This window comes from Olea europaea, chromosome 17, assembly GCF_002742605.1.
Source record: "Olea europaea var. sylvestris chromosome 17, O_europaea_v1, whole genome shotgun sequence".
Taxonomy (NCBI): domain Eukaryota; kingdom Viridiplantae; phylum Streptophyta; class Magnoliopsida; order Lamiales; family Oleaceae; genus Olea; species Olea europaea.
Window position 1 is genome coordinate 5,759,865 of NC_036253.1, and position 27,815 is coordinate 5,787,679.

Consider the following 27,815-nt stretch of genomic DNA (forward strand, 5'->3'; position numbering starts at 1 on the left):
GATCCTTGCATTAAGTTCAATTAAATCCAACTAAGACTTAAACAAGTACATAATTTTTAAAATGGTGTACTCGAACGAGCAACCATCTAACTAGTGTAAAAAGGATAAACCTCATATCAGATAACGATGACAATATTGTGTTATTCCTCCAAACAAGGTTAACATTTTTAAATTGGACACCTACCAACACTTTCTCGATTGAGCTTGTCGCATCGAATTTGCCTAGTGCGGTTTACTTGACTAACGTGGTTTGTAGGCTATTGAATCATCCCGAAAGTTTACCCAGTGTGCACTCGAAGGGTAACGACTGCCAGTTCCCACGTCATCAAAAACATTTTAAAATTGGAACTCCATATTCTCTTTTGTTTGTCAAAATTGTAAATAAATAATTTCTACATACTGAAAATATTTATTTACGCATTATTTCCTAACTAAGTTGAAGTTTCCTATTTATTCAAGTTCCCTGAGCAACACAATGGGTTGGCATTATTTGTGCAATTGAAAGTGAAAGGAAGAAAGGTCAGAATTGCAGAGAAAATGAGAAGGAAATTAATAAAGGTATGGGACATGCCATTGCCATGAATGGACGTGCATGTTCCATTATATAGAGAATCTCAATGCATTGGAAATTGTTGCTTTTCCTCCTTTTATTTGCTAAAGGATACTACCAATTGCTTTATGCCCACAATTTTGTGTATGAGTTTGCTCAATTATCTTGGATTCTGGAGTCTTTTGACTTCTATCAAATAAACATATTTTCTTTTGATTGAAACAATTATAATAATATTTGTTATTTTGTTTGAGGAATAGATTTAAAGCAGGTATGGGCGTATGGTTCTACTACCGCCCGTTAAGCGTAGCCAAACATGCTCTTAAATTTATATGTCAAGTTTGAAATCTAATTATTTTATCGTTATGCTGAGTGTTCACGAAATTATTATTTCGATTTAAATCACCACAAATGTACGGTTCGTTAACAAATAATAAAGTAGAAAATTTGAGTCTGAATGTCGTCCCACAGAAATTGAGTAGTTTAATTCTATCTACTTCACCTTAACCGAAATCGAAAGATATAACAAGATTTGTGATAACATCACTTAACTCTAATTTTGACTTAATAAGCAAATATGTATGACTCACATGAATATAAATGCAAAATGAATGTGAAATGCAAAATTGATGAAATCAATGAATAAAAATTGCACTAGGATCACGAATCCACACGCAATGTCCATTTTTAACTCTAATTTCACAAATTGACAACACGTTGATATTTTGAAGAATCAATGCTCTTAATTCTATCCAACAATCTCTCTTGAGTAAAGTTGAACATATTCTCATATCTCACCAGTCTATATTTCTATGATGAGTGCAAGTATACAAGAATGTATGTGGTTTTGTGAGCATTTAAGGATTCACGCAAAGCATAGCGGTATATCTCTATCCCTTATGGGACCCTGTAATGATTTATACCCATCGAACTCATTCCCCTTCTCTTAAATGCATAAAATAAGTCATTATATTCATATAATTACGTGCACATAATTATTGAAATAATTAATTGTGTATAAATCATTCAAAACTCAAGCACGTATTTCAATGTCAAATGTGCACAAACTAGAAAGTAAAAATAATATCACGAAATTCATCGATCTCCTAGTACATGAAAACCTAGCCTAACATGGAGAAAAGAACAAAATACATCATGGTTGTAAGAAACGGCATCACCGGTGTATGACTTGGAGCGTAATTTCCTTGATCTTCACGTTTCTCCTCGTAATTATGGTGTAGAATCCTTTCCAATATGAGTTATTCTTCTTCCCCAGACGTTCTTCTTCAATTTGACGATTGGGTTTATATATCGCTTCCCAACGAAGTTTCACAAGAGTTTTAACAAAAACAGGAAATTACAGGATTCGGCCCCGAAATTGATCTATGCGACCGCATTGTAGATATTTTGGCCCTTGAAATCTCTGATGCCATGCATGCGACCGCATGGGCATTACTACTATGTGACCGCATAGTAGTAAAAACTTCCTGAAATTGTCATTTTGGTCCTCGAAACTTGTTCTCTTCAATTTTGATCTCGTTTATCCATTCTTTTCACTCAAACATTAATAGTGGCCTCCAATTGCTTGGTTCAATCAAATCCTCAATTACTCCTTCGGGTCATCTTTTGGATAATTGCACTTTGGTCCTTAGATTTTCATTTTTCTCCGTTTTGGCCAATTTCTTCTTTTTCTTCCTTTGATTATCCTGATTATCCTCAAGTTGATACTTAGCTCGTTTACATTCTCGATTCGCCTTTTGGTTCAAATTTTGGTTATTTACACTTTAGTCCCCGAACTTTTATTTTCTTTCATTTTGGTCACTTTTCGCACCTTTTCTCTTGAATTCCATCGCATCAGTTAAGATAGTCCAAGGGACAAAATTGAAGTATTTTGGAAGTGAAGGTGGGAGGTAAAGCCAATCAACTTTTGCGAACTTTGGGAGTTATGGTTAAGGTGGTAAATGGATGGTTTTCTGGTTTTAGGGTGGAGTGGGAACTAAGGTGGGTTTATATGTGTGTGCGTATAATTTATTTATTTATTTTTTAGTATAACTTTTAACTTATTTAATGTGAACGAAAATGCAAAGTATCATTTTGTCATTTTTTATTTGGTCAAATTAATCAAATTTTAACTTTTTTTTGTCAACCAGCGGCATGATGGATGGTTTCCATCCATTTAAACTTCAAGTGCGAATTTTTGAAAGGTTTGAAACTACAATTAGTACAAAGTGAAGGTTAAGGTAAAATTTACAAAAAAAAAATAAAAGATTAAGAACCACTGTTGCAACTATCCTTGTTAAAAGTTATGGTAGCTAAAAGATAAATATACACTATATAGCTCCGAAAGAAACTCGCCTTAGGTATGGAATTTTGAGTTTTTTTTGGTCAACCAACGGCAATATGGATGGTTTCCATCCATTTAGACCCAAGTGCGAATTTTTGAAATATTTGGAACTGCGATTGATATAAAGTGAATATTAAGGTAAATTATACAAAAAATGAAAGATTGGAGATCGTTGTTGGAACTATCCTTATTAAAAATTAGAATTAAACTTGTGATACATCCAGGAGTACCAAAACGTGTACCTAAGACAGGTACTTCCTCCAACAGGGGGTCGTCGCTTGTCCATTATGTACACGCTTCGATACCCTCGATGTACCGATAGTATTATCGTAAAAATTATGATAGCTAAAGGATGAATATAGACTGTAGCTCCGAAAGAGACACGTCTTTGGTGTGGCGTCAAAGTACGTAGGTTGGTTGTCCATTGTCGTGTGAATTTGTAAAAACCTATTACCCATAGGATCTGCAGCTGTAGCCTGAAGTGACATTCTTGCTTCACGGACTAGCAACTCAGAAACCGAATCTATCTCCTAAATACAAAGAAAATACTCATTAAAAAATGTTGTTTCGCCTTCACAACAGAGCCAGTGAGCCACCCATACATCTATCTTCCTTCTCTATTATACAAATGGTTAAAAACTAATCCTCCCTCTTTTATTATAGCTATAAAATCAGCTTTCTCTTTTCTTTTTCTTTTTGATTTTTTCAAAGAAAATCGCGTAATGCTTAGCTCTCGTTTGCTCACATTATTGTACATTATCATTTTTTTTCTTTTATTTTCAACCATTTCATAAATAATATTACACGTAAATAAAAAAATTTCTTTTTTTTTTCAACCACCCATTCTAAAGAAAGAAACACTATTCCAAAAACCCGGATTGTTGCTACAATTTTTTTTATTTTATTAATACTTTATTTAAGATTTTATATATAAATATGCTTACATAATTAATATTCATAATTATACTATAACTATCTATATTTAAATTTATTATCATATTCATTAGCATTCCCGCTACATTTTATTGATTTAAATTTTAAATTTTATTATATGAGGGTTAATATAATATTATATATTATCTTGTACTGTTAAAATTCAAAAAAAAATATTTTTTATTCCAATATTTTAAATTTTACAAGTGAATATCAAAATATTTATACACATAAAAATTGTACTCTAATTCATTTATTCTCGTAATTATATGAATATTTTTTTTTATCATATTTTAGTCAAAGAGAATAACTCATTTGACATTTTTTTATGAATATTTCATGAATTAAAAAAAATCTTTAGCTCGGTTAAACCCAAGTCAAACCTCCAAATTTCGGCCGGACTTGAGCTCGAGTCGAGCTAAAAAAGGTTGAACATTTTTTACCAGACTACGCACTCGTGAGCCGGCACAACCAGATTCGTTGACACCTAAAACAACTGCACGGTGGTATACTCATTTGTTGAAGTTGGAAAAGGAGCGTTTGGCTGTTTGATTATAGTGTACGTCGTATATTAAAGAGCGCGCAAATCAAGGCAGGTTTGAGGTCGGAGTCAGACAAGTTAGATTATACCTGAAGTCAAACGGGAATCCCGTAGTTTTTAACATTTTCGTACATAAAGAGATAATATTTACGTACAATGAAAATCTTACATGATGTACACGAATAACAAGTAATTATACTTCGGAATATAGGCAACAATAGGTAGATTTTGACAAGGAAAGAAGACTAGAAGATACTTGACATTCCATCTTCTTTGGAAAATTACTTCTGTTCTTTTAATAAATGGAGAGCAGAAAAGAAACGTTGGAAACAAAATGAAGACAGACTCGCCACTAAACAAAATTCTCGTTGGTTCTCTTTCTTTCAGGTCATCAAAAACCGTACAGACAAAACAGATGAACTCTAGAATTTCACTTAACTACCATTCATGATGAAACCTGCCTAGCAGAGTAGCTAAAACTTCTAAGCGAACATTATTCTACCATTGATGAAATGTGTAAATCTAAGCCAAATCATTTTTTTTTCCAGGTTTCCAATTCTGCAACCAATATTCTTCAGTTATTCCAGAGTGCAAACAAAGGGACCTGATTTACCCATTCAGAATTTGGATCACTCGCACTAGTCCCCTCGTCGTCGTACTTCTCCCCTTGTAACCGGAAATATGCTTGAGGATAATTTGCACCACCTCCAAACTCCACATCCATTCTGGCTGAATCCGAGACTGGTCCATTCAGACCTTGCAGGCTGGAGGAGTTCCTGCTGGTCGATCCAGCCAATTGTTCATTAGTATTCACAGCAACCTGGTTCTGCAGAGGCTCATCAGTGCCAGCATTCCACATCATCTCTGTCAATTCATTGCTAGGCTCTCCATTTGTAATAGGGAGAAGAGCTGGAGAAGAGGCCATTGATGCGCAAGAATTGTATTCCACGAGGGAAGATGGACCCGAGTCCTTAGGGGAACGCTTGATGAGGTCTCCTGCAACAAGGGTTGAACTTGAGCAAATCCTCTTCACGTCGTACCTACTTATTTCAAAATTGGTCACGGCACTCGTCCCTCTAAACTTAATTGCAGCAATATCATAGGCTTCCGCAGCTTCTTCTTGTGTACCTAGGTTTTTAGGAAAAAATTAATAAATATAAAGATCACAAGATTAAAAATTGTAACACAACTTGCTCCTTCAAAGCTTTCGTGCGGATGTTAAATCCATACCAAGTTCACGTGCTTAGTTATAAATTCATTACTAGAATGTACCACTGAAGATAATCACAAAGATAAGTTCTAGAAAATTATAAACATAAACTTACTGAAGGTACCAAGGTACAAGTCCTTGTTGCCGGCAACCCTTCCAATTCGAGCTTGCCACCGCCCATGCTGATGGTGCCTGCTTGAAATTAGACCCATCAAATTGTCACAAAGAAAAACATGCACCGTTGGTAGATATAAATATGTGCGTTAACGTCCAATGTACATTCATAGTATCTAATTCATGCATTTGTCTGTTACTGAAAAGTGATGAGTGAAAGAGCTGCAAAAAAAAATGCAGTAAATAATGAACACAAGTTTTTTTTCCTGCCACAACCTTGTGACACCTCTGTACATTGACGCCCCTCTGGAAAACCCACTGCTCTTCCTGACGATATAAAAACAATTTTTTTACTAATCAAGTTCAAATTTTTTCCTCTAGAAAAAGAATAGAGACATATGCTTATATCTATATCTACCTTCTTAAATGGGCCACAAATTCTTGTCTGGTCATGTTTTTCATCTCATCAAGCTCTTTCTCATAGGCGCTTAACTGGATTATACAGTATTAAAGTTCAAGTCAATCCCCAAAACCTTTGATCTTTTCACTTTTGGTAATTGAAATGGCTCAACTGAAAGAACATGAAAACATCAAAAAACAACTTACAGGAAAATTAATGTGAGTAGTTGGACCCCAATATTTTAAAGCAGCCAAATCATAAGCCCTAGCTGCCTTTTCTTCTTTATCATAACCCCCTGAAGGCAAAAAAAAAAAAAAGAATAAACCAGAATTTGAAAGGACCAAAAAAGAAAAAAAACAGATCAGTATATTCTTTAAGGGGAGAAAGATACATGCATATAGATAAACATGAGTGATTGGAAAAAAGTTTTATGTATTTTCTCACCTTGTCTTCCTTTTCTCGTTTGTCCTTCCTTTCTGCAGCTGTTATCCCACAAATGAGCCTCATATCTTCCAGTCCATCGATGCCTAGCACAGTATCATGATCAATAGCAAATCAAGAAGAGAAAGTATATATTATAAAATAAAAAAGAGTAAAGTGCAGAATCCCGAGGTTCTGAAACATTTTTTTTTATTTTTTGGAAAACAACAATTTACCTCGTAACACCGCGATATTGAGAGGTTCTTTGTCCAAAAGTATCGATCGATTTACGCGGTACAGGTTCCCCAACAGCAGTAGACTTGGCTACTGTCCGCTTCTTACTATCGGCAGCCAAGTGCAAAGGCGGCGGTCCCACCGCCAGACCCGGCTGGGAACTGGGGCTCATAGTAAGAGAAAGAACTTGAAAATTACTGCTGTTCTCCGCTGGAGGTTTCTCAGCCAGAAACTGAGTTTGGCGCATCCAGGACTTGAACCCAGAAACTGAAGTTTCAGCACTATCAAACGCTACATGGCACACATCATTAGCGGCATGGCTAGGGTTCGCACCACAGGTTTCAAGCTGCCCACCAGCTGGGACTAAACTATAGTGATATGGTTGAAAAAAAGAAGATGGGTTTGTGAAAGTTTCTCCTCTGTCAGCACCTCCATCAGAAGTATCCAAGTTTGGTGGCATGTTAACATTTATTTCACAAGGTTCAGATTGACAGTAAACTTTAGGCTCAGTCGGAGGTGAACTTGAGTAACAACACCCCAGAAAATCTTCAAATTTCGGACCCTCCCCAGTAGGGTTTGCTGTCTCCATACTCCACTCTAAGGGAAAAAAAATATAATAAGTATCAAGATTCATTTCAGTTGATAAAAACCATAAAAACAGAAGAAAAATGTTGCAGAAAATAGGATAATGCAAACCATCAGTGCCATTTGAGCGCCTATAAGGTTCCAATGCACAAAGAGAGCCATCAGAACGCAAAGGCATGATAGAAATAGGAGTCTGAAAACAGCCCTCTTGAGCGTTTTCATCTTGTGAGGGATTTTCATCTCTTCCAAAGGCTTCTTCTTCATCATCAACTCGCAGGTGTGGAGTCAGAGAAAACCCCAGCCAATTACTCATACTATAATAATGCTGACTGATTATTATTTTGATATTTTTGTTCTCTCGAAAAGATCGCAACAAACCCTCACCACTCAATCGACTTGAGCTCAAACTTCAAAGTTCAGGAAAGAAGACTTGTATATGTCAAAAACCAAACAAAAGAAGCACAATAGTACATACAGAAAAGTGTGTGCATATATTGTCATCAAAAACCCTGATATATGGAAGAAAATAGTTTTGTTATTTTAGAATGGGACATTTGCAAAAATATCCCAATTTACGTATGTCAATTTAAAAATGTCGATTTTTGATAATTTTTACATAAATGACCAATTTGATATCAAATTATCTATTTTATCCTTAATAAAAAAATAAATAATTTCATATTGCACATGTCGAATCACAATTAATTTTAAACACAGAAATGTCGAGAATAATATTTAAAGTGTAGAAAAATATCATTGTTCGAAATGAAATGTCATTTTAGACATTTAATATGTTGAGAACAACATTTGAAATGTTGAAAATATTTAATATTGTGATTTGACATGTGTACTTTTGAAATATAGACGAATTCAAATTTCGAGAAAGACATTTGAAATATTAAGAATATCATTTTAATGTAACTTGTCATGAAAGTTATTTAGGGATACTCTCATCCAAATAATTGTAAAAATAGACATTGAAAACGTCTCTCGGGGCACAGCTCAACTGGTGGATCAATCAACATTGTCTTGCTTTCAGCGGCAGGGTGGAGAGTTCGATTCCTGGTGGGAACCTGCGGCCAAAATATTTGGTATGGAGTAATCACTGTGGAGGAAGGTCTCTTGTGCGCAAAAGTATACAGGTAATGAAGGGGACCTGTGATCCAGTTTAGGCATAATCCGCGATTTACCCCTCCAAGATTCTAGGGGCAAGAGTCTTGGGGATTCAAAATTTAGTCTGGTGAAAGTTGGGATACTTGGATATAAAAAAAAAAATAGACACTGAAAAATATTAGATGTTTTTGTAAATGATCATGTCAAAATGGATATTTTTTTTAATTTCCTCCTTCAGAATCTATGTATATCTGCATCCGTTTATTGTCACTGCTCTCTGTTCTATGCGTTCTGCAATAAAAACCTCGTTTTTCGTTCCCCTTTCATTTCATTTTTCTGAAATTTTGCAGGTTGTGGTCATTGAGTCGGCTATCATCTCCTGTTACGCAGGTCTATAGTCATTCTCAATAGTTATTTCTCTGTTGTGGAATGCCAAAATTAGACTAGAAGTTATACACGTGGCTATGTATGATTTGTGGGTGGACTTTTTTACTTGATGAATTATGAGTCTAATTTGATAATTAAAGGTTGAACCCAACCTTGAGGCCCCCACGATACCGCCCCTAGAACTTTATGAGGAAGGTAAATCGCGGGATGTACCCAACAGGTCAGGAAACAAGAGCTATCTGTAAACTGCAACTATAAGGAGTCCAATTCCATGTCACAGAAATAGAACCCCCACACTGTGACTGTCAACAAGGCGTGAGTTAATCTCACTCCTGTCCTTTGCACCACTGGACTATGCTCTGGGGGCAAATCTAATTTGATAATTCCTACTGCTGACACACGACATTACCCATTTGGCCCTTTTGTTTCCCCAACTTAAACACGCCTTTACCATAATGCAAAAGCTGTGCACAAAACGGCATTCTCCTGTCCGTTTTATTTAGGGAAAATTCTACTATTTAATCAATCACCTTACAAGTCCATTAGGTTTTCTTCATATCTCACCCGCGTAGTGTTTTTAGATTATTTTTCTCAATCGTTTCAATTATTGTGTATTGACAGATATTTGACACCTAAATTTTCGAATCAACTAGCTTTTAGTGTGTTAATTATTCGTTATATTTTGCTCCATGAGGTTGCCCTTCAATCTAGTTGAGTCCGTAGATTATCCTTAAACCACCTGCAACCACCTAGGATATCATAATTGAACCACTTTCAAAATGAACTTGTTGTAGAAGATGCTAACCACCGACAAAGAGTTGAACACACAACCAACCAACCCAAGGTATCATAAATTTTTCGACACAAATCAAGGTAGACCTCCCCATAACATAGGACACGTCGCATATAGATATTGTTTTAAGCAAAAATGCGAAGGCATTTAAGTGAGAGAACGATTATAAAAGATATCAAATGAGGATTTTCGTACGAATAAATTGACGACCCATCGTCTTAAAAATAGTCAAAATGTTGAGGATAACCTTGGCTTAAACCTTCTTTATAAGTACCACAAAATCACATAGCAATGAGGTAGGGAATATTCTCTAACTCAGTCAAAGTTTTGTTTCTTCGATTTTCAGCGCTTAATCTTGAAACTTGACTCATGAGTAGAGTACAAATCGTTGATGCACCTCCCATTAACCACAGCTTTGCATCCTAACGCATTTGCCAAGTGTCGAGTTGGCAATTTATAGGTGCTTGAACCTGTTAAGAGCGACCTTCATAAGATTTTGAAGCGAACAATTTAACTGATGTCTAAAATGTAATGTATTTTTTGAAACTAAAATGACAATTTTAATTAAAACTGACCATGAATTACATCGAAATGTCTAGACTACCTTGACATTTGTTAAAAATGTCCAAACTAAGCATACTAAAAACAGCCCTGTTTCTTTTCTGAGTGTTGCTTTATCATAATTAATATGCAATTCTTATATTAAGTACTATGAATTTGCTAATTAAATGTGACTTCTTTCTCCATTGGCGATATACAAATATTTGTAGGTCAAATAAATCAGAAGCATTTAGTAATGATAATTTTAGGTTACCAATTCAATTCAATGGTTAAAAGAAAAACTCATGTACTAAATGTTTAAAATAATATAGTGAAAATTAAAATCTTGAATATTCAATTTTTATCATTCTTGACAAAAAAAAAAATTGGTAGTCACATTGAATGAGTGCCTTCTTGAGGCCTATAGATTCTTAAAGAGAATCCAAATCACTGGGCTTCAAGGTGGTCTCATGTTGTGTAGAATACGAAAAACTGTAATTGTTATACGGCAAGCAGGTCAAGTACCTATTTTTCTGTTGAAATTTTAATTATTACCTGGGTTCTTTAATCGTTTAGAATTTGATGAAGTGCATAAGGAATTAGAGTTTATAATGAAATGGGACCTTCACAAGATATACAAGTGTGGTTTTTGATTTCATGATAACTTCGGGTTCATTCGTTTTTGACGAATTGCTAGTCTAATTCGATTGGAATCGAGACAATGAATAAAACTCAGTGCCTTTGGCCCTGATGCAAGGCCAATTTTGGGCAAAATCCTTCGTTTTTGCGTTTTTGCTATTTATGGTAATTTTTGTTTTTGCAATATCTTTTTTCATAAAATTCGGATTTATATTCCGTTTGTTGGATGATGATCCTGAAGATAAGGTTTTTCCATCTTAGTAGTTATCTCATATTTTTATTCTATTTTTCGAATTTTGCTAGATTTTTTTTCTATTTAAGGCATTGTAAGCCCTTTGAGGCAACAATTTTTGAATTCAATAACATTTTCTTTGAGAGTTTTCTCATTTTTGTAATTGTTCATCTTTTCTATAATCTTCTGCTACGTCAGAATTACTAGTTTATTTTGCATAATCATTTTTAATATATATAATCATCTTCAAATACTTCTTCACTGGGACTCATTACATTTTTATAAATAGTTCGTAGTCATTTGAATATTTCCTGTGAGAAAAGCTCACGAGAGCAATCAGCAAGCCCAAAGCAGCCTCATTAATCCACATTAATACTATGTAAAAAAAAAAAATTAATAATAATAAAATAGTAAGTCTGAGAATCGAAGGTTACATATCTCGGTTAATATTCTGGCTTTTATTTAATATGTATTATAATTAATAGAATTGAAAATGTGACAAACAGAAAAACCATGAAAAAATTAAAATGATACAGTTGATTCTCTATCCGAAAATTTGATGATATATAGATATTATTATTTAGTCACATGTGTAAGAAATTTTTTTTTCTGAAAACCGCAAATATGAACTATTGTACCAGTTAGACTTAGTTCTAGAGTTCTAATAATATTTTCTTCCACCTAATAGATAATAGAAAGGGCAGCTCAAAAAAATACAATATATATTATTTAGACGATAGTGTGAAAAAAAGGAGATGGTAAGGACATCTCCAATGCTTAATCCAAAACACCAAAATGCACCAAAAAATGGTGCAAAATACCTCTAATGTAATACCAAACTTTGCATCATATAGTGCAAAATGGTGCAAAGTGGATAAAGTCATTTTTACCCTTCATTTTTCTTTCCCAAATAAATCGATTAAAGGTATTTGTTTCATTTGTGCTATATATTTTTTAATACAATAAATTATTATTATTTTGCATTTAAAATTTAAAATATAACAAACACGATTTATTAATGAATTTAATATTTTTCGTAATTATTTATTTAGTAATTTATGTATTTATAAAATAATTAAATAAATAATATTTCAAATAAATATATTATAAAGAATTAAAAAACGGAAAGAAAATGGTTAAATAATGTGTAATGTTTGGAGATGAATTTTAATTTAGTGCAAGATTTTGTGCAGCGTTGGAGATGACTTAATAATATACATTTACACCAAATATAGAGTTTTTCATTTAACCCCATTTTGCCCCTCTTTCCATTTTACAAAAATTGTTTCTTCCATCTACGTCCCTCTTTAATATTTTAGTATTAATAGCTTTTAATTGATTTATAATTAGTTTAATGTGATGCTTAATTTTATTTGACATTTATTTTTAAATTTTATCAATTAATAAATTATTATTATTTCAACAATAAGTTAAAATTGTTCATTAAAAAGTCAAAATTACCAATTTGTTAATTAATAAATTAGCACTAGAACAACATAAATATATTAAAAACATAAATTAAAGTATAATACAACATTTAACTAAAACAATAATTTAGTACTCTAGAAGGTCTTTTCTCATTATATGAAATTTTTCTTGTACGTTCAATGTAATTTTTATAATTTATGGTATTATATTTAATTTTTTTTCAATTTATTAACAAATGCAATATTTTAATTAATTAAATAAAATTTTTAATTTAAATATTTTTGTAATTAAATAATTTAAAATAAAATTTGGTGTAAAATGATCTCCAACGATCTACAATTTTTAGAGATGGTCTAAGAATGTCAGGATCTCCCAACCAAACACTCTTTGATTCAACCGAATATTGAAAAATAAGTTAGAATAACAATCTCGTTGATTGACAAAAGCAGAGTAATTGATTTGATTAACAAATAGTTATTTCGCATACAGATAACAACTTGGATAATTACTGATTTTTTTTGCCCTGTCAGTGATAATTATTATTCAAACCAAGTCATCTCATTCAAAAGTTACAAAAGTAAGAGTTTCCTAATTTATGTTTATTTTACAAATTACTTTAAAATGCCAGGCAAATTTAGGCACGTAAGAATGTCAAGTTCCTCGTAAACAAAATTTCAATTTCCGGTTACCTTTTCAACTCCTCTCAAAGTTGTCATGGTAATTGCATTGTCACTTCAAGATATGTTAAAAGTAGATGATGCAATGCAAATGTACATGGATAAAAGCCTTCAAATGCCCATTTATAGAAAGCACAAACTTATCTCAACTAAGAAGTCCACTTTCATTTACATTTATGATTTAAATAAATAGTCATAAGTCAAAGAAAAAATTACAATGTGCATTTTATACACCGTACTACCAAATTGAAGGTATATGTGCAACAAAACGGAAGTGTTAATTTAGGTTTTGAAAAAACGTTGTTCACAATGTGGTTAGAAAATTGATTGAGACCAAATTGTGACCACCTGATATTTGTATATGTTACTATCCTGTTACATATATATCAAAAATTATATAATGTCACACGGTACTTTATCATTTGTTAATTTAAAACACAATAACTTTTCCATTCAATCTTTTTCCTTTACATCATATTTTGTAATTGTTTATGTACAATTTAAAATCCTATAAATATTACGGCTAATGTTAGACTGTTAGTATATGTTATATTTACACACCTTTAGGTGCGAGGAACGGCTAGGATTAACTCTTTACTTTGGAGTAATCCCAAGTGAGGAGACTGGCAAGACTTTTGAGCATACTATTCCTATTCCTATTCCTATTCCTATTCCTAGTAGAAAAAAGCAGGCGATGAATGAATAGAGAATCTCGCAGATGAAGTAAACGAGGAGGAGACAAATATGTCTCTCTCTCTCTCTCTCTCTCTCTCTCTCCGGATAGAGAGAAAACTCCACCCACCAGGCGCCAGTCCTCCGCAAGCAAACAGAATCCTCTTCAGTGTTTGTGTGAGTACGTGTACGCTCAGATTTCAACTGACATCTGGGCCTTTGCGACTCCAATTTCCACTTCAGAGGTTTCTATTTTCTACGGAGTTTCCTGGGTTTTGAATTACAAGGTAACCCCAGAGAAGATTTGCTAATTTTTCCGAGTTTGGTTTTGTTTTATTTGGATTTCTTTGGTTGCATGTCAATTAATTTATGCAGATATTTTCCATGTTTCGTTTGCTTTCCTTTTTCCAAGGAGAGTACTTATGTGAATCTATCAGGTTAAAGCCGTCATGGTCTGCAAATTGTAATTCTTTTGTCAATTAAACCTATGGAATCTTCTGGGCCTAGCCAAAAAATTGATCTTTTTGTTGATTCTTGTGAAGTGACTTCTTCACAAGAACGAAAACTTGGCCATTTGGAGGAAAAGAATCATATTTGTTTTTCAAATTTCATTTTCTTCTGAAACACAACTGATTTTTAGGATACAATTATTAAGCATTTGAACCAAAACTTTGCTTAGAACTCAAATCCAAGTAAAAGAAAAAAAGAAAAGGTACCTTCATCAATAAAAGAGTCAGCTACCTTAGGCTTAGATAGAGAACAAGAATACATTTTATTTTTCTTGCTTTTTCTGATTTTATTTCTAATTTAGAAAATAAATTTCATGATATGGGTTTCAAAATTTGAGGTTACACAGAGTTTGGAAGGTAATATGGAAGACAATCTATTTTCTGGAATTGGCAGTGAGGCACAATTTGAAGGCAAAGTTGTTCAGACATTTCAGAAAAACTTTGTGCAAGTTCAAAAAATTTTGGATCAAAACAAGCTGTTAATCAACAAGATTAACCAGAACCACGAGTCCAAGATCCCGGATAATTTGACTCGAAATGTGGGTTTAATTCGAGAGCTCAACAACAATTTTAGAACGGTGGTCGATCTCTACGTGGGTCTTTCCAACTCTTTCCCCAAATCCATGGAGGAGGGCTCGTCCGAGGCCGATTCAACAAAGTCTGGCGGAAGAGTTGGACAGAAGAGAATTAGGTCCAACAATTGACGGAAATTCGAATTTAGATTTGTAGTGAATTTTACAATTGTTCTTAACGACGAAGAATAGTCTATACCAGCATTTTATGTTGTCAAATCTGTCTTTGTCAAATCTTACTGTTTATAGCCTATAGGTGCTAAAGATTTTCGTAAGGCCCGGTTTCTGGCATACTATTCTATTTCTCAGATCTGCTTTTCTGTTTACTTAGAGAAGGCGATGTTACGAGATTGGAAAAAAGGTTGAAAATAAGAGCTGAAATGATGTTACTGCACATCACGCAAATCGAGATTGAGAAAAGAAAATAATTATTCTTCAATGATCTCAATAACAGACAACTTAAATGTGATCTGAATCTTTTCAAGTTGTCCTTCACCATCTTCTTCGGATACGAACTTTATTCATTTTCCCACTTTTGTCGTGGCCTTAGTAATGGTGGCTAGCCTATTCACCTTTCCCAAAAGACGAAATTACCTCTCCAAGTAGTGAACATTTTAGGAGCAGCTGTGGCAACACGAACGACAATGTTACCACCAAAATTTGTATGGGATTGAATTCAGATTAATTACTCTTAGGGTCCGTTTGATTGCAAACATGAAATTGAATTGGGTGGAAAACGAATTTTAGGGAATTGAATTGCCTAAAATTATTTTCCTGAGAATTGTAAATTATTGTATTTGATTGATATAATTTTTCACGTAAAAAATGTTAAAATAAAAGTGTTTTTGATATTCGTTTGACTTTGTTTTACATGAAAATTATCAATTAAAAGGATAGAATTTACTAGTATTGGGGATGACATTGGTTTCCATCACCAAAAAGGAAAAAAAATAATAAATAAAAAATTTAAGAAAATCATCTATTTTTTAGTGTTCGTTTGAATTTATTTTATATGAAAATTATCAATGAAAGAAAAATATTTTTTTACAATAATTCTTAGAATTGGTTTCCATTGCCCAAAAAAAATGAAAAAAAATAGCTGCAGTAGCAAAATTCCAATTCTCACCATATTTGTGAGAATTGAAATTCCACCAAATCAAGGAATAGCACAACTTCTAATAAAAGTTAGAAACCAATTTCATGGAAAATATTGTGAATCAAACACTACATTTTGGGTGGAAAATGGTTTCCACCCATTTCCATGGAATTGGGTGAATCAAACACACCCTTATTCTTTCTCCTGGACCCTTTGCATCCAGGTTGAACTAGGCTAAAATTTACGGTCATGTTAGAAGGGGAGGCAGCAAGAATGAGGTCTAATTCACAGTTCAAGATAACCAACTTGCTGTTGAATCTTGTACACTTAAGAAGCATCATAGAACACTTTAGAAACCTATTTGTAGAAGAAGTCAATCATAATTCACAAGTACTGCTGTTGAATTCTGGCTCTATTCTCTTCCCACCACAACCTTGCCTGCATTTCTCCGAACCTTTCTCGGCTGCACCAGACATTCATTTCAAAGTCAAATACAACTTTCATGTCTTCCTTCTTAAAACTACTCATAAAACTAAGCAACATTGTAAGTTTTTATTGACTTGGTTTGCAAATGAGACTAAAACATGAAAATCCTTACTGTAAGTTACATGACATTGCTCGTAGTGTGTATGAATAAAGAGAGCCACTCACCTGAACCGCACTCTTCTAAGCTCACGAGTGCCACCTGGCAACGTTCCAATTGTAATGTAGACTCCAGGCTCGTCTTGCTCAACCCATTCAGTTTCCAAATCACTGGCATTGCCCACTGAAAGCTCCCCAGAATGATCAGACTCTCTTGAAGAAATAGACTGTGCAGAAGCATCGATGGATGATGCATCTGTCTTTGCAGCACTAATGCTGGACAGTTTTGGTGTCAAATTAAGATCACCAGAGCCGTAGTAATCGCGAGATTGCATTTGATGATGTTCAACAGGGCTATGCTCAGCAGATTTAATGTTTGAGTTCTGAAAGAATACACTCTTTAATGTAACACAATACGTATTGTTCATAAAAATGAAATATATCTCCAAACTGCAGCCCTTGGTAACTAAAATTAGCACATTTTACCCCTTTGTTAAAAAAATTATCCCCCACCAAATCTCCAATTTCAATGCATTAGAAGCATGTATACTGCACATTATCTGCTCCCTGGTGGTTGGTAGCATCCAGGGAACCGAAAAATGAGTCAACAAGACAGCCAAACCATTTCAGGGTCTAGATACTAATAACTACAAGCATCATCATCAAATAATTACATATATATACGATTCAAATTGGTTGAAAGAAGATGTCAATTTTAGAAAACAATAGTTACTGTCAAAATTCATCACCATTCTTTTCAGCCGGATAATACCTAGTTAGGTCATGTTTCATACAAAAGAAACAAAGAGGGAAATTTAGATAGATAGAAATAGACAGGAACTAAGCAATAAAAACAGAAAATCAATTATGGCGGGAGTAAAGCTCACCTCCTCATCAGATTTCTGCAGAGTTTTTTCTGGTACTGCTTCACTATTGAACCCCTGGACATTGTATAATTCCATCACTTTGTCATAGTTGTCTGCCCACCACCGTTGAGCTTTCCATTTGTTAAACATCTCTCGACTGGAAAAATCATTAAGGAGAAGTTTGAATCCAATATTCGCAATTATTTGGATAAGCCACTTCAGAATGATGAAGATTAACTACGGAAAAAAAAATTCTAACTTGTAAATTTATGTATTACCCCATAATTTAGACATGACATTACTGTAAAAAGTAAAAACAAACCATGTGAAATCAAGGCCTAGGGCATAACTGATGGGGACTATTAATGGTCATCAACTGAAAGAACCCAATTCTTTTTATAGTTTTAAACAAAGAAGTGCCACCAAAATTTCATCCACCCCATGAAAAAATATTGTTGCTTCTGTAAACCAAACAAATTGTTGGTATACAAATTAACCCCAACCATTAGAAGGCAGTCCAATGAACTGCATTGAAATAAAAATAGGGACACAAGTCTAATTCATTTTTCACAGAAACACACCAAGCGTTGACATGACTTATCATTGAACTCTTGAAATTTAAAAAATTCATCAATGTGCGTTTATGGTGAATTGGACCACACATAAGTAGATAAATAACAAGATGCTGGATGTTTAATGTGGTGAAAGTAAAAGAAATCTAGTCTGTTCTTCACTCGGGAGACAAAAGAAAGGTTAAAAGATGCCTATAAAGTGAGGAGTGACGACCATCATACTTTTGTTCCTCACTCATTTCTTTTTGTCCATCTCCCTGTTAAGCTTTAATCATCCATTTTCAGTCCCACGATAAACCACACATATCGTCTCGTCAAAATCAATCCCCTAACTTATTAGTTTCATAGCTCCCAAACAAATCAAAGCTTTCAGATTCAGATCAACCGGTATTTTGCATAGAACTTTAGAACTGAAATCGGAAATATTACCATTAAAGGCTTATTTCGATTCAATTTTTCTTGTTTCTTGATTGAACTGTTTTCTTGCTTTTAATGTGTGAATATACAAAATTTAAATTGACTTATGTTCTAAAACTCATTTTCACTCTTTTGGTCTAATTATTACTTCCCACTTTCTACTATTCTTGAACAAAAAATCTCTTTATATGTTCAAATTGAATACACCACAAAGTTAGAATTTTTATAAGAGAAATCTCAACACAAAAGCTGACAGCAGTAGTACCTGAATTGAATCCTTTTGAGATCATTTCCTCCTTGAGGCAGTGAAATAAAAGTAATGAGCACACCAGGCTCGACCTGTGCAACCCACTCTTTGGGCTCATCCTCCTCCATGAACACCACTGATACACTTCTACAACTAACTGAAGACGGCGTGCCTTCGCCGCTCGAGAGGGCCTTTAGTTTCGCTTCCATTTCCTTTCCCCATAGCCTTGGATGGTTGTTTAAGCTCCCTGTCCTTCTATAGGAGCCATAGATTCTCTCTGAAACCCAGCCGGCTTCAGAATCAGCGTAGGCTCGGCTTTGGTTGTTGCTCAAGGAGCGGGAACAAGGGTTGCAAGACTTGTAAGCACCAGATGCCTTTACTGCCATATCCTTGATCTAAAACACAAGTACCCATATAATTTAAGAATAATTGGTATTTAAAAAACTCACAAATAATAAATGATGAATTTGAGAGGAATTTGAAGTGTTAAATCACCTGGTTGGTTAGGGCTTTGATTGGTTGTTTACTGGAGGGAGTTATGGCGGTGTCATCCTCTTCTGGTGGGTCGGGAAGAGATCTGCCAGTTTGCCGCTTTGAACAAGCTATACAAGTTAACATATTCGGTTCAGTGAATGTCCCAATATACACGAGGATTCACTGAAAATCTGAACAAAACAAAAAAATCATATCTGGAAGTGAATAGAGTAGTAAATTCAACTTTTAAGGGCTTATATCTCAAGAGCATAACATCATTACAATGAAAATACAGCAAATGCAAGAAACACCGTGCCCAGAAAATCTACAGTTATACTTTTAAGTAGAGACACCAATAGAACAGAGACACATATCCTCTGGAGAAAACATTTCCAGAGAATATGAAAATCTGCAGTGGAAGTGGAAGAGACAGAATATAGATGAAACGGGTTGAGTGTGAAAATGGCCCTCGACCATTAGTAAGAAGAGTAGGATGTAACCCAGGCGTTAAAGATGGAAGTGCAATGTACAGTGCATTGGTTTTGACGATTAGAAATTAGAAACTAGATCAAAGTAGCTGTTCATATAGTTTTTTAATGCAGTGGTATTCTATTATAATTCAGCACTTCCTCTCCACCGAGGTTATAGGGGGAAAGAGCGAGAAACCAGCAGCCATTTGTGCTAATATATTTTGCTTCTGTGATTAAAGAAATCAAGAGGGATTGTGTATCTTCTGATGAGCGATTACGTGTTGGGATTCGTGGGGTTCTCGAGGCAGAAAACTTGAGATAGTTGACATGTTTGCTAAGTTTAAAGTTGAAATGGTGTTAATTAAGGCCTTGTTTGGGAGAAATAAAAATTATTTTTAATTACAAAGTTTATGGAATCTAATATTTTTAACCATTATATAATCGCTTAATTGACGTGAATAATTTTGTGAGGGACCCAAGATAATTGAAAAGTCATTTCCTAAGTAAGGCTTGTTCATCTTGTTCAACCATCTATGGACGAGATCAATTGGCCAATGACACCCATTTGAACTATTCAATTAATGTTGTTTGATTGTAACAACATAAACAGAGGCAAACAAACCATATCATTTGGATATTAGTAAGACAAGATCTAGTCACGTCATATAAATTAAGGCAAATTCGTATTAAACAGGTTCTGTTTAAGTAAAACTAGTGCAGCTCCTACAATCGATGGTAAAGTGTTGCAACATTAGGACCCAAAATATTTGATTGTGTTGTCATATTACCTTTCTCTACAAATAAATATATTTAGCTTTTGACACAAAGGCCACCGGTTGAGAGATTTTTGGCTCTAAAAGACTGTTTTTGAACTTTTATAAGTAATAATGGAGCAAACTAAAGAAGATTCTTAAAGAAAGGAATGTAAGTGGCACAATCTTGCAATGTGAAGGCTTTTTCGGACATTATGCTTTGCTTGCCGTGTGAGATGATAAAGCAAATTTGTTTTTAATTCTAATGCATTTTAAAACAAGTTTCAGATTCAATTGTACTTAGATGTCATGTGAAAAGTTACAGGATGTGTTCGTTTGGAGGACCGAGTTTGTGTTCTTGGCCGACCCGACTCAGTCGTGGCCGATGTGTTCTGTAGAGCATTTTAGCTCGGTACGAAGCCCGAAAAAATTGGTGAAAGAAAGTGACTTTGTGAATATACATGCAACTTGGTCATATGCTCAAACATGTTGAACAACTGGGATTTCGTCAAGCACCTTTTCTCTATTGAAGTAAATATTCAATTTAATGTGTTTCGATTGAAATTGAAATCGGATTAGCACTTAGAGCCATAGTGCTGAGAATATCACACCATAAAGACTCGATTAGGCTGTCAAAGGTGAAGCTCACGAAGAAGGGATTGAAACCCAAACAACTTCGTGCTTTTTTGCTATTATTTATATTCATGCTCCTCTATTTTACTCTACTTCATATTTAGTACGTACTTCATTTGCTTCCATGTCACTAATTTTTCATTTATTTGTTGATAGCTATTGATAATAGATTATATTTAAATAACATTATTGAATTGTTGTGGTCTTCGATTTATTTACTACAATTGACTTTTTAAATTTCAGCCCCTCCTCGAAAAAATTTCTGAACTTGCCTTGAGGCTTAGTTTACTGCATAAAAACGATAATATTTATTAAAAGTTGTATAAATTTCCGTACCACAGGCTCATGGTACAAAGGCAAGTCCTTTACTTGATGCACTACAGAAGGAATGTTTGTGTTCCAGGTGGTGGCACTCATAACAAAGACAATATTCCAGAGATTTGTTTATTACACTTAAACTTTTCTTATTCTGTAATAAACTTTTCTTATTTAGATGGATTTGATATATATTCTTTTATAATAGATTTTATTAAGAAGTAAACTTTTTTTTTTTTTCCAAAGAATGTGTGATTAAAACCTACGATATTATTTTATTTAAACAAAATGTGTAATTGGAAATGAAATACTAAAAGAGATGCAAGTAATTTCGGCAACGAAGCCATTTTAAAAATACTCACATCCGAGAGAAGAAAAATAAAAACACTTATATGAATGATTTGGTCGTGCTTGAAACTACCACTCCAAGGGTGTCTAATCATAGAGGCCTTGTGTAGGAAGTTGGTTAATTAAGTACACAATAGTTGAAAAGGCGCCATCGCAGAATTTGAGGGTGTTAAGTCGAAGGATCATTTAGTCTCAAAAATAAATCGTTTTGCAGAAAAATTAGATTTGCAGAAAAATAAAATGAATCGAATACGAAGATATGTTTTTGCCCCAAAAAGGGCCCGGATGTTCGGTCTTACGACCTAGTCACCCGTTGAGCATCATCAACAGGTGATACAGCTCAAGATCCACTAAGTATCAACCAAGAATCAGTACACCATGTACGAAGAAACCAAAGGTTTCTTCGAGTATTCTTTCGCCTCTATTCTAAAGTGTAATCCACTCACTCTCAATCGTTAACATACTATACAACACAATTAGAAACATCCACTAAGGATTACAGATTGAGAAATTACTAAGATCATATGAATTACAGTGACCAAGAACCCTAATCTATCACTCAGAGAGAAGGGCAGAGAGACGAAGAGTTGAAAGAGACCGAATGATCTAGAATTAGGGCCAAAACCAAGTAAGTATCTGATCAGTCAACTATCCAAGGGTGAGAGTGAAGCCACGTGTACGGCTGAACCTCAACCATTTAAGAGGCAAAAGGCGTGTTTCCTCAAAGAGCACGATTTATAACCCGAAAATAATTCCAAAACAGATCAAGCCCACAAGTTTCAATCTGAGACAGCAAAAAAATGGTGAGGCACCCAACTAATACAACAATCTCCACCTTGCTGAACTATTTCTTGGTCTCTACTAGTGAATCTAGAGCTATAGCAACTATTGGCTCATTTGCTCTAAATACCTGAAAAAAAAAATTGAACACATTAGTTCACATCTTTCAAATGTTGAACACTTGAAATTCTGATTTTACTATCTCAAGCAATATTCAGAATCTTCAAGCAATTTTGAAATTTACTCAAAGGTAATACCTTAGTGCCAAAATCAGCAGGGTTAAATTTTGTAGGAATTTTAACCAAACTTATCTAACCTTTTTCTGCCATGTTTCTCACAAAGTGAAATTTTATATCTATATGTTTAGTTCTGTCATGGTAGACAGGATTTTTACTCAAATGTATGGCACTTTGATTATCTGTATAAATTTTAACAGTATTATTTTCAAAACTTATTTCCTTTAACAAACCCCTAAGCCAAAGACTTTCTTTTACTGCATCACAAGCAGCAATATATTCAGCTTCTATAGAGGAAAGAGTAACTAATTTTTGCAGTTGTGATTTCCAACTAATGCAGCCATCACACAAAGTGAAAACATATGAAGATGTTGACCTTCTTTTATCTAAATCACCAGTAAAATCAGAATCAGTGTAGCCTTTTAACTTTACCCCTTCATTGCTTCTTTTAAACATTAAATCTAAATCAGAGTTTCCTTTTAAGTATCTTAGCATCTACTTCGTGGCTAGCCATTGTGTTTCACCTGGATTTGACATAAACCTACTCAAGGTACTAATGTCATGAGCTAAGTCAGGTCTGGTACAGACCATTAGGTACATTATTGATCCTACAACATTTGCATAAGGAATCTTTTCCATTCTAATAAATTCATCATCTGTTTTAGGTGAACTTTCACTCGACAGTTTAAAATGGTTAGCAATGGGTAAGGTTACAGGTTTACACTCAAGCATTGAAAACTTCTCAAGTATTTTCTTCACATATATGCATTGTTTCAATATTAACATGCAATTATTCCTATCTCTTTCTATTTCCATTCCAAGAATCCTTTTTGCCTGTCCTAGGTCTTTCATTTCAAATTCAGATTTTAATTCTGATTTAATGAAGTTAATTTCAGATCTATCATGGCCGGCAAGCAACATGTCATCAACATATAAGAACAGATAAATGGATTCAGGTCCACTTGAACCTTTATAGAAAAAACAGGAATCATAATTGCTTTTGACCAAACCCAAAGTCTGCACATAGGAGTTAAATTTGATATATCATTGCCTGGAGGCTTGTTTTAGTCCATAGAGAGACTCCTTCAACAAACAAACTTTATTTAACTTAGACTTTATTTCAAATCCCGGAGGTTGACTCATGTATATGGTTTCATCAAGATCCCCATTGAGGAATGCAATTTTGACATCTAGTTGATCTAATTCCCAGTCAAAATGAGCAGTTAGTGCCAACACTATTCTTATAGACTGGGGAAAAAATTTCATTGTAATCTACCCTCTCCTTTTGAGTAAAACCCTTGGCCACCAGTCTGGTTTTATATCTTTTATCTTGAGAGTTAGAGTCCCCTTATTTAATTTTAAAAATCTACTTGCAGTCAATTATCTTTTGGTTTTTAGGCCTTTCAACCAAAACCCAAGTTTTATTTTTGATGAGGGAGTTCATTTCTTCATTCATGGCCTCTTTCCAGAACTCAGAATCTGGACAATTATTTGCTTCATCAAATGAAGAGGGTTCAGAATTTAATAAGTCCAGACCAGAGAAAAAGGTGACAAATTCTTCCTCATTAAATCTGATTGGAGGTCTTATATTTCTCCTTTCTCTATCCCTAGTTAAGTAATAATCAGCAAGTGTGGGATCTGAAGACTCCACCTCAATTTCAGTTTCATTTTGATCAGGGTTTTCCTCATACTGAGAGGTCTCCACCTCAATTAGACCATCTAGATTTTCAGATTCATTAGTTTTGTTTTCCAGGATGGTTTCTTTCATTTGTGCGGGTTCTAAAGTTTTAAGATCAGTTGATTTTACACAAGGCATGTCATTTTCATTGAAAATGACATTTCTACTAATAATGACTTTAAAGTCATTTTGGTCTCTAACCCATAGTTTGTACCCTTTTGTTTCCTCTCCATAACCCAGAAAAACACACTTTAGGGACCTAGGTTCTAGTTTCCCTTCATTCTAATGTGAATAAGCAGTACAGCCAAAAATTTTTAGTTTACTATAATCAGGAGTTTTTTCAGACCATATCTTTTCAGGGACTTGAAAATCAATGGCTCTTGATGGACTTCTATTTATAAGATACGTTGCTGTTTTTAGGGCCTCTCCCCAAAAAAACTTAGGAAGACCAGAACTATAGAGCATACATCTCACTTTTCCAATAAGTATCTATTCATTCTCTTAGCAACACCATTTTGTTAAGGAGTATATGTTACAGTTCTGTGTCTTAATATTCCATTATCTTTACAAAATAGGTCAAATTCAGAGTTGCAAAACTCAAGACCATTATCAGTCCTTAAAGCCTTGATTTTCTTATTTGTTTGGTTTTCAATCATTAATTTCCAATGTTTAAAGGTTTGAAAAGTATCAGATTTTTGTTTTAGAAGAAAAGTCCAGATTTTCCTTGAAAAGTCATCTACTATTTGTAGATAGTAGCTAAATCCACTCAGAGTATTTACAGATGCTAGTCCCCAAAGATCAGCATGTAAATATTCTAATAAAGAAGTAGATTTATGAATACCAATTTTGAAAGGTAATTTTTTCTGTTTTCCAAATACACAATTTTCACAAAAATCCAAACCCTTAACATTGTCCTTACCAAAACATCCAAGCTTATTTAAGATGATTAATCCCTTTTCTGAGATATGTCCAAGTCTTTTATGCCAAATTAAAGACTTATTGGAATCAGTGTTTAGGGCTGTAGAGCAGTGATCTATCACAGATTGAGCACATACAGTATATATGCCATTTATCTTTTGAAATGATATGATAGTTTTATTTCCTTGCATAAGTGTTAAAAAACCTTAATGAATCATGATGCTGTATTTATCATCTAGCTCACCCAAGGAAATAAGATTTCTTTTTAACTCTAGGACATATCTGGTGTTTTCAAGTTCTAGGGTAGAATTCTTATTTAATGAGAGTTTGACCTTTCCAATCCCCTTTATTTGAAAACTCATGTCATTTCCCATCTGAATTTGTCCTCCATTTAGGTCAACAAATTCAGAAAAACATTCTTTTGTGGGACACATGTGAAAGGTGCAGCCAGAGTCAAGGATCCATTCATTTGGGTCTCTTCTGGTGATTGTTACTAAAACAACCCCTTGAATATCAGATTCATCTCTGCAGGCTATAGCTGCAGATCCCTCAGTATTAGCATTCTCTTTCATATCTGAGATTTTCTTGAAGCAGTCTTTTATTACATGGCCAGTTTTACCACAGTAATAACATTTCCTGAGTTGGTTTTTAGTTTCCCATTGATTTTTATTCTTTCCCTTAGATCTGGAGAATTGAGTTTTCCCTTTCTTATTTAAATTTTGATTTAAGGGATATTGTCTTTTATTTTGGTTATGTTTCTCCTTTATGAATAACCCCTCACCATACCTTGAGTCTTTAGACTCAGATTTTATTTCAAGTTCTCTATTTCTCAAGCCTGAGGTTATTCTATCAATGGTAAGTTCTTGCCCCCCATATTCTAATGCATTTCTAATGTCTCTATACTTATCACTTAGTGAATTTAACAATACCATAGCTTGTTGATCATCAGAAATTTCTTCATCACAATTAGTCAAGTCCTGAATCAATTTTGTGAATCTATCAAGGTTATCTTCCAGATTTGAAGTAGGATCAAATCTGAAATTATAGAATTGCCTAAGAAGGTAGCATTTATTAGGCATAGTTCTAGTTAGATATAATGTTTCTAACTTAGTCCAAAGGGCTTGAGCTGAAGTAGTTTCTCCAACTTTTCTAATTGCACTATCAGATAAGTGCAAGAAAATTGTGCTCCATGCAGTATCATCTAACTCCTGTCTCTTATAGGCACTAGTTTCTATAGGCCAATTACCATCAATGGCTGCAGCACATCTCTGCTGCAGCAATAGTGCCCCCAATTTTTGGTTCCAGAGATTGAAGTCTCCAGTACCATTCCATCTCTCAACTTCAAATTTTTGAGATGTGGACATGATGACAAATATGTGTACACAAAAATTTATACAACACACAGTGTATATTAATTCAGGTATTTTATTTTAATTGATCAAAAATGTGATAGAAATGACAAGGCAGAATATATATAATTGTGTCTTCCTATCATGCAATACACAATTCAATCCAAAAAGAGCAGGAACTGAAAGTCAGTTAAGAGTGGTCTAAGGAGTGGTAATCCTTATAACCCACTGCTTCCTCAGATTCCCAGATCTTCGCAGGAGATCTTGGACAAAGGTAAGCAGTGAAAGATTACTTACCTTAATGACCATAAGAAAACTCTAAAATAGATTACAATTGCAGTTTAACAAAGGGGGTTCTAGAAAATACCAGAATCTAAAACTTAATGTTTTAGAGTATAGGAAGCAGTAATGAAGTGTCAGAACCGGAATAGGAGGAGCAATGCAAGTTCAAGAAGCCAACGAGTCACCAGAACTCAGTGTGAACTCAGTAGTGAGTCAAGAACTCACCACAAACCGGATCGAGTCAACTCAACTTGCACAACCCAGTACAAAGAATAACAGATCAAACAGAGTTAGAGCGAGTTAAAACGAGTCGTAAGGAAATTAAAAAATTTCAGTTTTTAAGAACCAAAAAAAAAATTATTTTCCAGAGATCATCAAATCTAAGATTCCAAAGAATAAAAAACTGTTTAAAAAGGTTATTTTCAGAAAAATAGTTGCTTTGATACAACTTGTTAAGTCGAAGGATCGTTTAGTCTCAAAAATAAATCGCTTTGCTGAAAAATTAGATTTGCAGAAAAATAAAATGAATCGAACACGAAGATATGTTTTTGCCCTAAAAAGGGCCCGGATGTTCGGTCTTACGACCTAGTCAACCGTTGAGCATCACCAACAGGTGATACAACTTAAGATCCACTAAGTATCAACCAAGAATCAGTACACCATGTACGAAGAAACCAAAGATTTCTTCGAGTATTCTTTCGCCTCTATTCTAAAATGTAATCCACTCACTCTCAATCGTAACATACTATACAACATAATCAGAAACCATCACTAAGGATTACAGATTGAGAAATCACTAAGATCATATGAATTACAGTGACCAAGAACCCTAATCTATTACTCAGAGAGAAGGGCAGAGAGACGAAGAGTTGAAAGAGACCGAATGATCTAGAATTAGGGCCAAAAC

At 34.1% G+C, this 27,815-nt stretch overlaps 2 protein-coding genes and 1 long non-coding RNA gene across 5 annotated transcripts; 1 reads left to right on the top strand and 2 right to left on the bottom strand.

The window, feature by feature from the left end:
- Nucleotides 1-4,574: 4,574 nt before the first annotated feature.
- On the bottom strand, nt 4,575-7,785 carry LOC111366171 (AP2-like ethylene-responsive transcription factor AIL1). The gene is made up of 8 exons (XM_022986865.1): nt 7,443-7,785; nt 6,749-7,343; nt 6,537-6,619; nt 6,299-6,387; nt 6,111-6,184; nt 5,969-6,019; nt 5,694-5,770; nt 4,575-5,496 (listed from the first exon to the last, which is right to left on the bottom strand). The coding sequence occupies exons 1-8, from the start codon at nt 7,642-7,644 to the stop codon at nt 4,943-4,945; spliced, it is 1,725 nt and encodes a 574-aa protein (XP_022842633.1). The 5' UTR covers nt 7,645-7,785; the 3' UTR covers nt 4,575-4,942.
- Nucleotides 7,786-13,793: 6,008 nt separating this feature from the next.
- On the top strand, nt 13,794-15,203 carry LOC111366172. The gene is made up of 2 exons (XR_002697590.1): nt 13,794-14,099; nt 14,669-15,203. It is a non-coding gene; the product is annotated as an uncharacterized LOC111366172 (long non-coding RNA).
- Nucleotides 15,204-16,245: 1,042 nt separating this feature from the next.
- Nucleotides 16,246-19,931, bottom strand: LOC111366173 (protein Brevis radix-like 2). 3 transcript variants are annotated; one of them, XM_022986869.1, is made up of 6 exons: nt 19,430-19,931; nt 19,169-19,275; nt 18,692-19,068; nt 17,459-17,594; nt 16,641-16,954; nt 16,246-16,452 (listed from the first exon to the last, which is right to left on the bottom strand). In XM_022986869.1, exons 3-6 carry the CDS (start codon nt 19,057-19,059, stop codon nt 16,374-16,376), a joined length of 897 nt encoding a protein of 298 aa, XP_022842637.1. In that variant the 5' UTR covers nt 19,060-19,068; nt 19,169-19,275; nt 19,430-19,931; the 3' UTR covers nt 16,246-16,373. The 3 variants fall into 3 exon arrangements, with proteins under 3 accessions (XP_022842637.1, XP_022842636.1, XP_022842634.1); XM_022986868.1 differs by having other exon boundaries at nt 19,169-19,338; XM_022986866.1 differs by having other exon boundaries at nt 19,169-19,931.
- Between the last annotated feature and the right edge of the window lie 7,884 nt (nt 19,932-27,815).

Coding starts and splice junctions, on each gene's coding strand:
- LOC111366171 (XM_022986865.1), bottom strand. CDS start 7,644: ATGAGTAATTGGCTGGGGTTTTCTCTGACTCCACACCTGCGAGTTGAT. Junction 6,388..6,536: donor AACGAGAAAAGGAAGACAAG/GTGAGAAAATAC, acceptor TTTTGCCTTCAG/GGGGTTATGATAAAGAAGAA. Junction 5,497..5,693: donor CTTGTACCTTGGTACCTTCA/GTAAGTTTATGT, acceptor CTAAAAACCTAG/GTACACAAGAAGAAGCTGCG.
- LOC111366173 (XM_022986868.1), bottom strand. CDS start 19,291: ATGTTAACTTGTATAGCTTGTTCAAAGCGGCAAACTGGCAGATCTCTT. Junction 19,069..19,168: donor TCAAAGCCCTAACCAACCAG/GTGATTTAACAC, acceptor CTTGTGTTTTAG/ATCAAGGATATGGCAGTAAA. Junction 16,955..17,458: donor TGCAGAAATCTGATGAGGAG/GTGAGCTTTACT, acceptor GTATTCTTTCAG/AACTCAAACATTAAATCTGC.